This window comes from Lissotriton vulgaris, chromosome 7 (assembly GCF_964263255.1).
Source record: "Lissotriton vulgaris chromosome 7, aLisVul1.2, whole genome shotgun sequence".
NCBI classification, from domain to species: domain Eukaryota; kingdom Metazoa; phylum Chordata; class Amphibia; order Caudata; family Salamandridae; genus Lissotriton; species Lissotriton vulgaris.
Window position 1 is genome coordinate 1,425,331,257 of NC_141695.1, and position 13,425 is coordinate 1,425,344,681.

Consider the following 13,425-nt stretch of genomic DNA (forward strand, 5'->3'; position numbering starts at 1 on the left):
GGTCCGTCTGTGTGCCTCAAAGGCATGGAAAAAAAGGGCGGAACTGACGTCATCACGCCGACGAGGCTCTCTTATGGCTCCAGTGACGTCAGCGGAGTCACGAGCGAAGCTGGGCTTCTGTGACGTCGTCCTCGTCGGCGTGGAGAGCTACAAAAAATTTCCGAATGCTGCTGGCGCAGGGGATATTCACAAGGTGAGGAATCCACAGGCAGATACTGTATCCACCAGAAAAAACGTTACCAAAGGTAAGTAACTTGTTCTTTTGGAGAAAAACAGTAGAATTTCCAAAATATTATTAACACTGATTTTTGAGAGAAATCATGCGGTAAGACTTATTACTAATATGAATTTCATGCCACGGCCATTGTAGCTATGGCTGTAGAGGCATTTCAATTTGACAGCCTTTTTAGGTTGCTCCTGGGCAGCTCATGCACTGCTCTGCTAGGCATGCTGTATTCTCTCTGCCCACTCTCCGCCTATATGTATTATAGGCTTGTGTCATTGTCCTTTGTAAATGCTGGATTCTGATGCGTAAATAGGCTTGTTAGTCCCTCCTTAGTCACGCCTTCTCTTCATTTGTAACCTCCCGTGAGGAATAGCCCTTTCACTTCTGTTACACGGTATGTTGTATTTAGTTTGTAAGCACTATTTCTTTCATAAGTTTCTCCTACTGAAGGTACAACATGCTTTCCTGCAACATTAAGCACGCCATGCATGCTTTCACTTTCCAAGCAGCCCGGGGCAATAGCGGCCGCTTCTTTGAAGTGAAATCGGTCTTGCATTTACAAGAGTTTCTGCTATTGGCATTGTAAATGACAATGCCTTTTATTTATGTGTTTATTATCAAAACAGATACATAAAAGGCATTGTCATTTACAATGCCAATAGCTTAAACTCATGCAAATGCGAGACCTATTGCATTGCAAATGCTTGTTATCAATGCAGCCTTGCGACATGGTACTGCTTTTTCTTTGGGTGCCCCGGCATGACCTGGGACACCCATGTGTGGCAGGGCTCTTTGGGCCCTGCAGAGGGACTCTTAAGGTCCCTGCAACTCGCTGGCTCCCGGCATATGCTGCACTCTAGCTGGCATTTTGTTTTCAGCATCCACTATGGAGGGAGCAACTGTGTTGTGCTTGTGCGGTGGGAGCAGTACTGCCTTCTGCTCTAGCACCAATAGCAGGCTGCCATATGGTGGGTGCTGCTTGTCTAATTTACAGGCGAGCACAAGAACAGTAGTTTATTAACTGAATATACATTAGAAAATAGAAATACATGCTGCCCAAGCCATTCTTATGGGTTTGGGGGACCGGAATAGACCGAATTGTTACACTTGTTGAAGTGTGATGGTTAGTGGTATTGTTTGTACTGTATTGGCCGCGCTGGCATGGGTAGCTGCAGTGGCCACCAGACAAGGGCCCTGGCACTTATTGTTTTACAAATTAAGCACTGAGTGAGGCACTGGGTGTAACCGCTCCCCTCAGACATGGGCATGGGGGCTGCTACCCCCTCAACAATGAGAGCTAGAAAAAAGAAAGTTCCACCAGCCCCCTGGAAGATGGGGGCCTGCTGGGCATTCTGGATCCGGGAAGGTTGCCCCAAGTGTGCCCCCACACCAAAGGGATTAAATTAAATAAACATGTCTCGACCTCTGGATCCTTGTTCCCCTCCACCCCCTCCCCTCGGGGTAATTTTGGAAATAGGTGCAGAGACCCAAGAGCTTATTTTTATGTTTCTTTACTGTTAAAAGACATATCCCAGCAGAAGTATATCTTTGACCTTGTTAGGCTGATTTTTTTCATCTACGGCTTATTTTGCTACTGGTGGCTAGCCTCGGGCACCAGAAACATTTTCCTCAGCCCCCCTGGCTGTGTTGATGGGCAGCTAAGTTTATAATTTCACATAATAATAATGAATGAGGATATCATGTCTAATATAGTGATGAAGCTCTGGGGAGACCAAAATGGCCAGTGGTGAGGTTATCAGACTTTTTTTTGTCTCTCTGGAGAATTTAAAGCATTTCCGGGACCCACAGTAGATTTGACAGGAGCTATTCTGGTGATAACATACACCTCCTAGAAATTCTTAAAAATGTCCCCAGCAGCACTTTGCAGCCAGAGGACATGTTCGGCAGCCTCAGGGAAACATTTAAAATACATATCTTCTGTTGATTTCCCTCCCTCTAGTTCTGGTTGCTAAGCCATGATAGCTAATGGGTATCTGCTTTGCTTTTAGTGCCACAATCCTCTCAAGGTAACCTAGTGCTTGCTGAATTATTCATGTCCACAATCTTTTCTGAATAAGATCTATATCCTTATTTTGCAGTGCTGAGCATCGCTCTTGCTCAGTATGCACTGGGCTACTGGTAAATATAAATGAGCCGATGTGATGAAGATTCTGTATGTGAATTAGTGTGTGTATATTGGGATGACTGCACTTTCTCCTCTTCCTCCTCTCTTTGACCTGTGCTGGTCGCTTATGTGTCTCAGAAGGAGGCGCTGGTAGTGATACTGTGTTGTGTAAACATTGAGCAAAGAAAATTGTTTAGATGCAAATTGCATTTAATTAAAATAAATATAAAAAATATTATGATTTAGATATGTAACTCTTAACCAGTTGACATAAATATTCCGATAAGTGGGTTTTTGATAACATTTAGACTAGCAGGTTCTGATAGGTCGGCCAGATTAGTAAAGAGCACAAAAGGCACACTTGAACACGTTCAACTATTTGATCTGAAATTTGAGTCTAATTGCAGGTAAATCAATGTAACCAGTGATAGTAGTTTAGACTGCTAGATGAACGCTCCATTCAGAGTTGGCTGGTAACTTTGTAACTGGGTGCAAATGGTATTTGTGCCCCTTCCCTTCTTAATTAAAATTTGCTCTCAGATCCAGTGTTGTACCAGGACAAACCCTTCCTGGTGTCACTTAGTGGAATGGGCTGTAGAACGACAATTGCATTGTATGCGCCGAAATTCGGAATAGAGCACTAAAATCAACCACGATCAAGCCAGAACTGTCTGGTAACAGTTTTTCCCCTAGAGGAGGTTTACATCACCAAAGATCACAGGACACGGAGTGAGCCTGTTCCTGTTTACATTTGTAATGTCTGGCATTATGCTATTGAGAAGATCTATATGTCTGTATAGTGATCAATACTGTTCCTGTGGAGCATAAAGTCACTAGGCTGTGTTCACACAGGTACCTCATGTATACTTAACTCGTGTGTAAATTTACTCTTGCATCTAGGAGTAACATTACACTTTTTTGCTGTTCCTCATTTCCAAGCATACAATTACTCCTAGGTGCAGCCTTACGTGTGTTCACCCCCTGGTTAAGCTCCTAGAACAGGATTTACAAGTGTAAAGCTCATAACCTTTTAAGTTATGTATAGAAATAATTTTAAAATCCCAATAATTGTTTAACAAAACATTTAAAGACTTGTATCATTTTAATATTAAATAACTTTATTTATATTATTAAAATGTTTATTAATTATATATTATTTTTATTTTCAAATAATACCAAAATGTATATATTTATTTTGAAAGTCAAAGTAATTGTATTTATTTTAGCATTGTTTCCTTTTAAGTCTATGGCTACATTATTTTCTCTGGGAGTATGTTACAATACCTGTGAATGATTATGTGTGGTGCAGAACTGCCTGGAAGGCTGACTGGTGTACTATTTACAAGTGTTTTGGACCTTTTTGGCTGTAGTAACTTTAGAAGTGCCGTTTGTGAATAGCAATGGCCTTACTCTTGTGTGGGTGGGTGTTTTATGTTTCCATGTCCCTCCGTAAACACTTTTATAACCCTTTGGAAACCCTCTCCCTTTTAGATGTAAGTATTCCCATTTTTCCAGCCACTCCCCTGTCCCTATATCAAAACGTAGATGTATGTATGCTGAGAGTCCACCACATAGAGGAGATCTCTGCATAGAAAAGATAAGAGTGATCTCCGCGCATAGGTTTGTGAATTGCGTTTTGTTGTATGTTAGTAGTAATTCTGTAGTACTACTAATCACGTACTACAAAACACAGTTTGTGAATTGTGTCCACTTTATTCTAAGACCCTTCTCTTTTTTTAATTCTCTTTATATTGATATGTTTCCATTAACAATGAAACAACTGTGACAAGACGTTGAGCCAAGCACATTTACATTCACTGCGACTCCAATATATAAGTGAGTATTTCTGTCACATTATACATCATAGTCTTTTTCCCCACACCGTTTGCACACAATTCATATATTCAAGTTAAAAAAAGAGGTCCAGATGCCCCAAATTCAAGCATGCTTCTTAGGAGGATGGTCTCTCGCCAGGTAAGACCCTTCTAATAAAGGAAATGCGCTAAAAGTATTTATATACTAGAAACACAAAAGTGTGCACAATTCCAAAGCAGTCATCAAAATAACATTTCTGTGATTAGGCTGCCTTCTTTGTAGACTTAGAGGTTGCCAAGGCCAGTGTAGCTTTTTGTTTGCTCCTGCTTCAGCCTAGTTCGTCAGTGGCCGCAACATTTTGTAGATCTCCTATTAGGTGGACATACTCACTGTTTAGAGCAGGGCTGACATCATGTCTGATGTGAATGATTTTATTGTCCACGACAATATGATCAGAAATTCCCTAACGCTTTGATGAGAAGTTGTTCATTTCTGACAGTGACAGTGACAGAGAATCAAAAAAGTCATGTCATTCTCATGCTGGAAACCCCCGCATTCAAGAACAATTAAACATTATTTCAAGTCTTCTTTTGTAAGGCATCAGGCATATGGAATATTCACTCCTGGAACACATTCCTTTCCCATCTCTCCGTCAGTGCATAAAGAACATTTGTTTTTATGTCAGCATCCATATGCTGATGCCATCATATACATTGCTAGATGGTTGTGGATTAATCACTGATCCTCAATCTGACCCCTTTCTTCACCAGCCCTCCTTAATGTCATCCCTCTCATGCCAACATCGGGTCAACTCTGACACTCCTGCCATCTGGAACTCATTAGCAGTCTTTCTGAGATGCTCCAAAGACCTCTTCTAATTTCGTAAATACTAAAACCTCTGCTGGCGATAGCAGCGCACATGCGCTGCTCTCGGCATCCGAGAGCTTTTTGGAATCCATACAGATTCCGAAGCTCTCTGAGGCGGAGTTAAAGCCCCGCCCATCTTTTAAATTGGTTAGCGTCATCTCCTATGCAAAACGCTGACTTCTGATTGTAAAGGAGGCTTCTTAGTCCCTGCTTGTTGCTGCCTTGTCTCCTTTTGGCCCGCCCACCAGTATTGCATCGTTTACTGGCAGCATGACACTCTCTCTTTCATTAGTCCCTACGCACTTTTTTCTTCTCAATTCGGCTTTGGTAAAGGCAGCCGGGGGTTTATTTTCGCATCGCGCTTTCACTTAGAGTGAAAGCTCAATGCAAAAATAAACACACGGCTGACTTTGCGTTACTGCGCTTGTTTTACTTGTTTCCTTTCTCACCACGCACTCTTTTCTACTCACTTTTCTCTCCAGTTTCATATTTTTTAATTTTCCCTCTATCGTTTTCCTTCTTTCCTTTATACTTGTATTTTTTTCCTACCTTTTCTCTCCATTGTCCCTCCCTGTTACTATCCCTCCCCTCTTCTATTTTCTCCTACTGTCTTTGCTTCCTCTTTATTTTACCTATTCCCGATCCATAGTCCCGCTTGTTTACATGCTTGTCCTTCTGTGTTTCAACACCCCCGCTTCCGGGATATGTGCTTCCATTTTTCCCTGTTCCCTTGCTTGGTACCTCCCAGCAGGATCACCGGCGGTGGGGTGCCAGCATGGGGTGGTGTCATTACCTAGAAGGAGGTGCTGCCAGGGCAGGAAGTAGCAGTGGGGGGTACAGTAAGGAGAGGGCCAAGTGAACCCCTGGCAGGGACAGCATGCAGGGGGGGCATCCTCCCCAGCCTGTGTGTGTATTTGTTGGTTGTTATCTCCCGGGAGGCGCGTCGCTTCCTTGGTTGCCATGGGGTCAGCCGCCTCTGGCTCCCTACGATTGGCGGAGGACGAAACGGGGGTAGGCTTGGGCCGGCCTGCGGTGGTGCGAGCATGTCTGAACTCGGCCCGAAGGATCCTCTGGCTCAGCAGGTTCTCCCTCTTTTGTCTGCTTCTGCACCCTGGGTCTCGACGAGGTACGTGTGCTTCCAGACCGTTGCATGGGAGCCCAGATACTGCTACCCCAGAGGTGAGTGAGGCCTAAACCGCTCAGTCCCCTCGGCGATGAGAGTACCCCTTCTCAGACCAGAAGGCTCCCATCGCCCATGAATACTCTCTTTGCTCTTTGTTTCGGTGTGATACCTCGGGTTAATGCGCCTGCTGTCGAGCGCGTGAAGGAGACGCAGATAGAGTTTGTGTGTGTGTGCGTGTGTTTGTATGTGTGTATGTTGCAAGTCTTAGGTGAGACCCCGGATGGTCCCATACAACTTTTTGACAGCAAGAAGTAAGTTTTGTAATATGTTAGAAAGTCTGGCATGCTGTTTATGTTTTCTCTAACTGCTACATGACATACAGTGTACTACTGTCAGGCAGTAGTGGTTAACCCGTATGCAGAGGTGCCATTGGGGTGTCGCACCTGAGGGCGTGGTTCTTCCTGGAACAACATGTGATAAAGAACATGGACTCTCCACGGCCCCGGTGTCTGTGTGATCTTGGGCAATTTTCACACAGTGACCTTGAAGCGAGGCGGCGGGGGGTGGAGAAAGCAGGCAAGGCACCCAAGCTCCTCTTCCCAGGCGTGTGACCTCTGTCGCATACAGTTACGTGCTCCTCACCCAGGCGCCTCCCCATGCCCCAGGACTCTTGTATCTGTATAGGCCTAGCTTGGTTTCTGATAACAGGGTCCTAGTCCTATCCGTCACACCTGCGGAAAAACCCTTACTGTGCCGTCTGACCCCACCCGTGTGTGGCAGTGGACCACGCCATCTATGTAATGATGGGCTGCCCCCGTGTAAGAGTAATCTTAGCCGAATTATCTGACTTCAGCCCTCTAGTATAAGTTGCCGCTCGCGAGCTGCTGCGGTTAGCGAGCCGCCCTAACCATGCTCTGGCACACCATACGCGTCCTCTTGATATTTATATTGTGATTTCTTTCTTGGTCTTCGCTTGAAAGTCTTTTCAGTTAGTGGACTCGGCCTTCCTGTGCCCTTGACCCGTCACCAGACCTCCCTTGTGAGAGTAGGCCTTTCCTACAGGGTGCCATCCAAACAACCTGCACGCCACTATGTGCTCGAACCCCAGCTCTCTACAGGAGGATGTAGAACGGCCCTACAGTCTCCCCCTCACACATAGTGCATCAGCTAGTGCCCCTTCTATCATGAGTACCCCTGACACCCCCTCACTCGCCCCGCCCGTTAATGGGAGAACCATTCTTCCTCAACCAGCTCCTACTGTCTTGGAATAAAGGCTACCCCCTCATTCCCCCCCGCTGCTAAGATATCTTACACATCTAAATATAGAGCTTTTAAGTTTTCAGTAAGCATATGTGAAATTTCTATGTTCTAGTCTCCGTATGCGTGACATTTGCATGTCTCATGTATGACGCTTAAGTCACTCTAACATCTCATAATGGCCGTGTGGTTTCTCTTTCATCAGTTAGCACGTAGACCCCATACACAGACAGCTGTTGCCTGCTGCACGGACCACACCGGTGCCCTCTAACAACCACTACCTTTTATTTGCCTGTGGCAATGTGTTACATTATCTTTTACGAGAAACACTGTCTCTGCTTCCTATCCTAAGTAAACAAGCATTAAAAATACAATAGGTTTCGCCTTTCATTAAGTTAAAGCCATTTGCTTTGCTATACAATACCATTAGCAAAGCAAACGCTTTAACTTAGTCAAAGGCGAGACCTATTGCATTTTCAATGCTTGTTAAATGTTTGCTGTAGTTAATTTCCTTTGACGACCCCCTATTTTTTCTCAAGTTCCTTTCAACCCCTCCATAATCTCCATGTCTCCATTGTCCCGCTTCACTGTCCTCATCTCCCCCTCTCCTACTACTTTTTAATGCTCTCTGTATAGGTAAACTCTTGGTCTGCTTTATGCCTCTATTCTAAGTATCTAACTCAGCATTTTCCCTTCTTCTTAAATTCTATTTCTCCATCTGTTGTTTGTTACCTCACCCCTGGTTTTGTAATTCTCACGCTCTTTACATGAGCCTAGTGGCTTTAGTCATTCTGCCTGCCCTGAGCACTCACCTTCTTCCACTTTTGTTTTGCTCCTGCAGCAGCTTAGAGCCAACGCTGCTCATATTATTCTCTGTAGACATTCTTCAGTGCACTGCAGAGTCTGCTACTGAATTGTTGTTGTTGTTGTCTTGTGATATGTTGCCTTCCTTTGTTACTTTTTGGTTCTATGCAAATTGCTGACATGAGCCAACTTGTTCTACTGACCTGTATTCACATGGAGTGTGCTTTTAGAAAATTGGGGGCCGGGTTAATAACAAATATTTTAAGTTTCAATTACGCTTCATAACAAGGGGAGGGGGATAAAAATACTTTCAGTTTCTATTTCAATACTTTGTTTAAAGGTTCCATGTGTCTTGCTGGTTCTTGTATGCTAAAACATTTGTTTGCTTAATTGGTTCTACATGGCTTTGTACAAAATAGGGAGGCGGTTGCCTTGTTTGGAAAGGGAGTTGCATAAACCTACTACTGTTTAATCAGGCACCTTGGTCTTCTTCTTGCGTAAGAAAGCTCCAAGCCCCAGGACAGTACCTGGAGTCAGGCTAGATTTAGAGCATGGATGGAACAGATACTCATATTTTATGGTTCATCTCTAAGGGCTGAGCAGAAAGTCACGGTTTGAGCAACCCAAAATACTGAGTGTCTGTGATTCTTTTCTACTTTTGCATGCAAGGTAGAAGCATTGTTAAAACAAAGGGTCCCCTGTATGTGTATATATGTGTGAATGTGTGTATGTATGTGAGGATACTTGCATTACACAATTTTAGTGCTAAGGCAACGCAGCACTGCACGTGGTTGGGGAAGGTACAAATCTTAACTGGGGTACAGATAGAGAAGTCGTTCTTGAAGCGATGCCTGGTGCTTTGATAGAAGGAGATGTGGCTTCTTGTGTACAGTCTGTTTCTTGACGAGCCAGACATTGTGTCCCTACATGAAGCGGTGGAGTGATGGTGATGGCTAGATCTGCTCCAGGATGCTACTTCACATCTTCAGTATTTCACAACCTTAGTAAGTAGAAGCAAAATGTAGTCTTCTGGTCTTCTCTTTTTGTAGCCTAACAATGTCTACTTCCTTGGTGCTGGTCATTGGAGTTCTTGATTTTGGGAATCCATTGCAATGGTGTACAAAAAGGAGGGCACCCTCTGTCAATGCTGCTGTGTCTCACATCATTCCTTCCCAACATAGTACAAACAGTTTTCCATCAAATCGATTAAACAGCATGATTGAACCAATTACCGAAAACATCAAAGATTCAGAAACTGACACATTTCGGCAATTTGTTTAAGAAACAAGCTGCTCAAAAAAGCAGTGTAGGTTAATAAATAAATCCTGTAGGTCTGGGATGTTTTACTGGATTTTCGTGAGAAGTGTATTGTGCTTAGGGCAGTCAGAAACCCAGCAAGTCAGCGACAAGACAGGGTAGGGGACTTTTCTAAAATAACGTCATGGTATATGAAAGGCTGCCATTCAGGAATTCTTGTGATGTGACATAGTGTCATCCCTGTGAGTCAATGAGGGAGTGTCTTAAACTAAGGTTGCCTGAAAAAGCTAAAACTCGTTCTCCTCAGACCTAAAAATGAGGATCTTTCAATAGTTTTTCAGCGTTTTTACATTTCCCAGGTCCATGTCTGAGTAACTCATCCAACCCTAGATTTTCTTTGTACTTTGGATCTTGGTGTCCTGTTCATCCCTAAATAAGGACCACAATTCTTGGAATGCAAAAAAAACCTGGCCTGCGTGAGCTTTTTCACGCATGGGCCAGGAAAACTCCAGAGCCCTGCTTTTATTGATGTCCAGGATGAGGAATTTTACAGTAAATGGCTATTTATATTGGAAAGTGTTCTTTCACATCATACTATCATTCTGAAAATTAGACTGTGTGGAATTAAACAGTACCTAATCCGTTTACTTGGTTTCTTCCTCCCAGAAACACGCCAAGGGGCAGGCTCTGTTTGACACAGTCTGCGAACACATGAACCTGCTGGAAAAGGACTACTTCGGCCTCACTTTCTGCGATTCGGACAGCCAGAAGGTAAGTGTGTGGTCCTTATTTTATTTTAAAAAAATCTTTTTATTAAACATGCTCATCGCTTAATACCAGAGTGAACAATACATAGCAGTTGCAGAGATACATCGCAGTGCTTGTCATCGGAAGGTCGATTCTCGTCATTACAGATCAGAACAGACAAATCATTTGAAATCAAAATACACATACAAACAAAAGGGACATTCTTCATTTGCACCTCTCACCTTAACTACGAAAGTTAACCCAAATATTGAGACTGTCCTCCATCAAAGTTCATTCCCCGATATACCTGCCATGGGTTCCATATTTTTTCCCATTCTTTGGTGCATCCCCTACTGCGATACACCACTTCTTCTGCCCTTTGACACCGTGGTCCAAATTCAAACCAAGATGTCCTGCTAATGTGCGCCATGTAGAGCAGAAATACTGTAAATACTTTTGGCTCTATACAGATCGATGAAGGTCATTGCTTCTTTCTATTTAGTACACAAATGGTGGGGGCAGCTTTTTGTGTGGAAACCTGAGTTTCAGTAATTCTTTTCTGATGCGGCATAGCATAGTTTAGGTAGCAGTGCTGTAGAGCAAGTGCACCTCTTTCATATATATCATCCATGTGTGCATTTATTTGTTAATAGTTTCGCCTTGGGCACCACGTGATAGGATGCACCTAACGCCAAAAGATCTACTGGCTAAACATTCATAGCCATCTTGATTGTAGGCGTCCTATGAGGGGCTATTGAACTTAGTGCACCCAGTAGAGTTCCATCAGTAAGATCTGCGGATAGACAAGTGGGCTTCAGTACAGAAAAACTGGAAGGAACAGATACGTTAGAGAATTTATATTACAGTAGGGTGGTGACCCAGAAGTTACATTTAGAGGAAGGGGTTTCACTATGTTGTGAATCGATTAATGTGCAATTTAAACAACACCTTCTTACTGTATCTATTTCAGCCTCATAGGGCGGATTACAGGTGTCCTGGAGCGGCAAGCAGTTGGTCAACAAGGGCACATTTGAGCTTGTTATTTCCCATTGAAAGGGAAAAAAAATATGGAATTGTACCCAGTGTTCCTAGACCCCAATCCAGTGGAAATAACGTGTGACCCATAGATTTAGGTACCTGTATGCTGACAGGATCTGGAGATTCTGGTCCTTTGGTATCCATGCATTTCAGCCGGGGTCCTCAAAGTCAGAACAAGTATGGCTCTGTCTACAGTCTGTCATTTTTAAAATCTCTTTAAAAAGTGTTCTGTTAAAACAACTCTGGTTAAAAATTATGGAGCTGAAGCTTACCCTGACAACTGTTCTGTTGACCATCTAACGTTCCTCCACTTTGCTAATGTTATTGATTGAAGGAGTGTTGTGCTAGCCTAGTTCCCTCGTTTGTAATTGTTGCCTTTAACAGGGGCTGAGATTCCTTACAGTTAAAAATGCATGTTTAAAAAGTGTAACCAATTTTCCAAATATATGCTTTTATAAATGCATAGAGAAAAATCAGCCTCCGTAGCAACCGGCCACCCTGAAAAAGCTGAAGAGGGGCTTCAATGTGGAAGCCATTTTGGTGCCCAGCACTCAGATCACCCAGAGTGTGCCTGTGCATTCTGGCCTTTGAAATATGCCTTTAGCTTCCCAACAGGGTGGTTGCAGTCAAGGGCTGCACTCACCCTCATTGCGCCAAGTGCAGGTTCCACCCTGTAGTGTCAGTTTGCCCCTCTTTACCGACACACCATTGGCCATGTTATTCACCCTTCCGTATGAGATTTCTGTGCCCCAGCTAATCTTCCCAAAGGGGAACGTGCAGCAGCCCAGAGGGAAAGGCCTCATGTATCATTTATGCCTAACATTTTTATACATTCACAGTGCAGTGGGCAAAAGTATCGAACAAGAAGATGTGTAAACAAAATTGCCACCATCCGCTTGCCTCACACTTCAAGCCTACAAGTAATTTAGGAGATTATATAGAGGTTGGCGACCAATCCGTAAGTGATAGAGAAAGAATTTCCTTGTCTGCCCTCATGGAAGACTGACCACCATATTTAGAGATCTCTCCCATGCAGGTGAATATCTCTATGCCTTCCTCAGAGCTGCTGTTGTGGTGCATCTGGTAAAGGCACCAAAAGTTTGCTGAGCCTCTGGCATGTGTAATACGGCCACTCAGCAATGTTTGTGATCCTTCAGAAACAAATTCACCGGCAAGAGTTAATTACAGGGGGTGTACCACGAGCTTGGCAGACAGGGTACTCTATGACGTCTGTAGTATGTGTTTGGTAGACAGATACTCCACAACTCAAGTTTCTCACACAGGATACTCCATGACTCTAATTAAGTTCCTAAATATTTTACTCAACTTAGATACATTAGATCGCCCTTACCAACACCACATCTTAAACCTAGACTCAGGTCTTTGATTGAGAGTTTGTAACCTTTTGAAAAGGCGTTCATGGATTACCAGAAGTGCTGAGAAGCCACACTAATGGCAGATTGTGTGCTGTATGACACTATGGAGACTATCCATACTTCCACTCATGCATCAGGCAGTCACAACATTAAAATATTTGCTGATGATAAGTGATAATGCTTTCACTTGGACGGGAAACCCTAACTCAGGGGAAAAAATGCCCTATGGAGGTAGCACCAGGGGACCACCTTCTACTGTTCATCAAAGTGCAGTCTCAACTGTATACCTATAAAATGGCTTGCCCTCCAAATATTTGCATGTATGGATAGTGTCCATACTGAGTAGTGATCAAAGTCCTGATGAATGCCATTGACCCTGTTTGAGGTCCACTTGGCAGAAACATGTTGACTACTGACGTGCAAGAGTATTAGCGTTCCTTTAGCACCAAATGTTTTCTTTTAACAATTCCCCTGTTACTCAAGGAATAAATCAGCTTCGGAGATATCCAAGAGATTTTTTATCACTCACTCTGGAATCCTTATTTTTTTTCCCCCTGCGCATGGGAGAGTCTAAAAGTGTTTTCCTTATTTAATGAGGCCCACTCACCATTAGTACCATTTTCGGTGAGCGAAAAAGCCAGAGGATAAAGCATGACACATAGGTAGTTGTGCGAGGAATTACCTGACATTGTTTGAACTGCTCAGCGTGAACTAACACAAAGAACAACCAGGCACTGTTACCATAATGTGGGCAAACTGTCCGCCTTTGGGCATATTGTTGATTAGTCAG

The 13,425-nt window shown here is 43.5% G+C and overlaps 1 protein-coding gene across 2 annotated transcripts in view; it reads left to right on the forward strand.

Moving 5' to 3' along the window:
* LOC147705755 (band 4.1-like protein 1) overlaps positions 1-13,425 on the forward strand; it is a 644,658-nt gene that overhangs the window by 405,714 nt on the left and 225,519 nt on the right. For both annotated transcript variants that reach the window (XM_086932199.1, XM_086932200.1), the window contains exon 5: positions 10,141-10,245. In XM_086932199.1, coding sequence (XP_086788325.1) covers positions 10,141-10,245 — 105 coding nt within the window. The remainder of the gene's footprint in view (positions 1-10,140; positions 10,246-13,425) is intronic.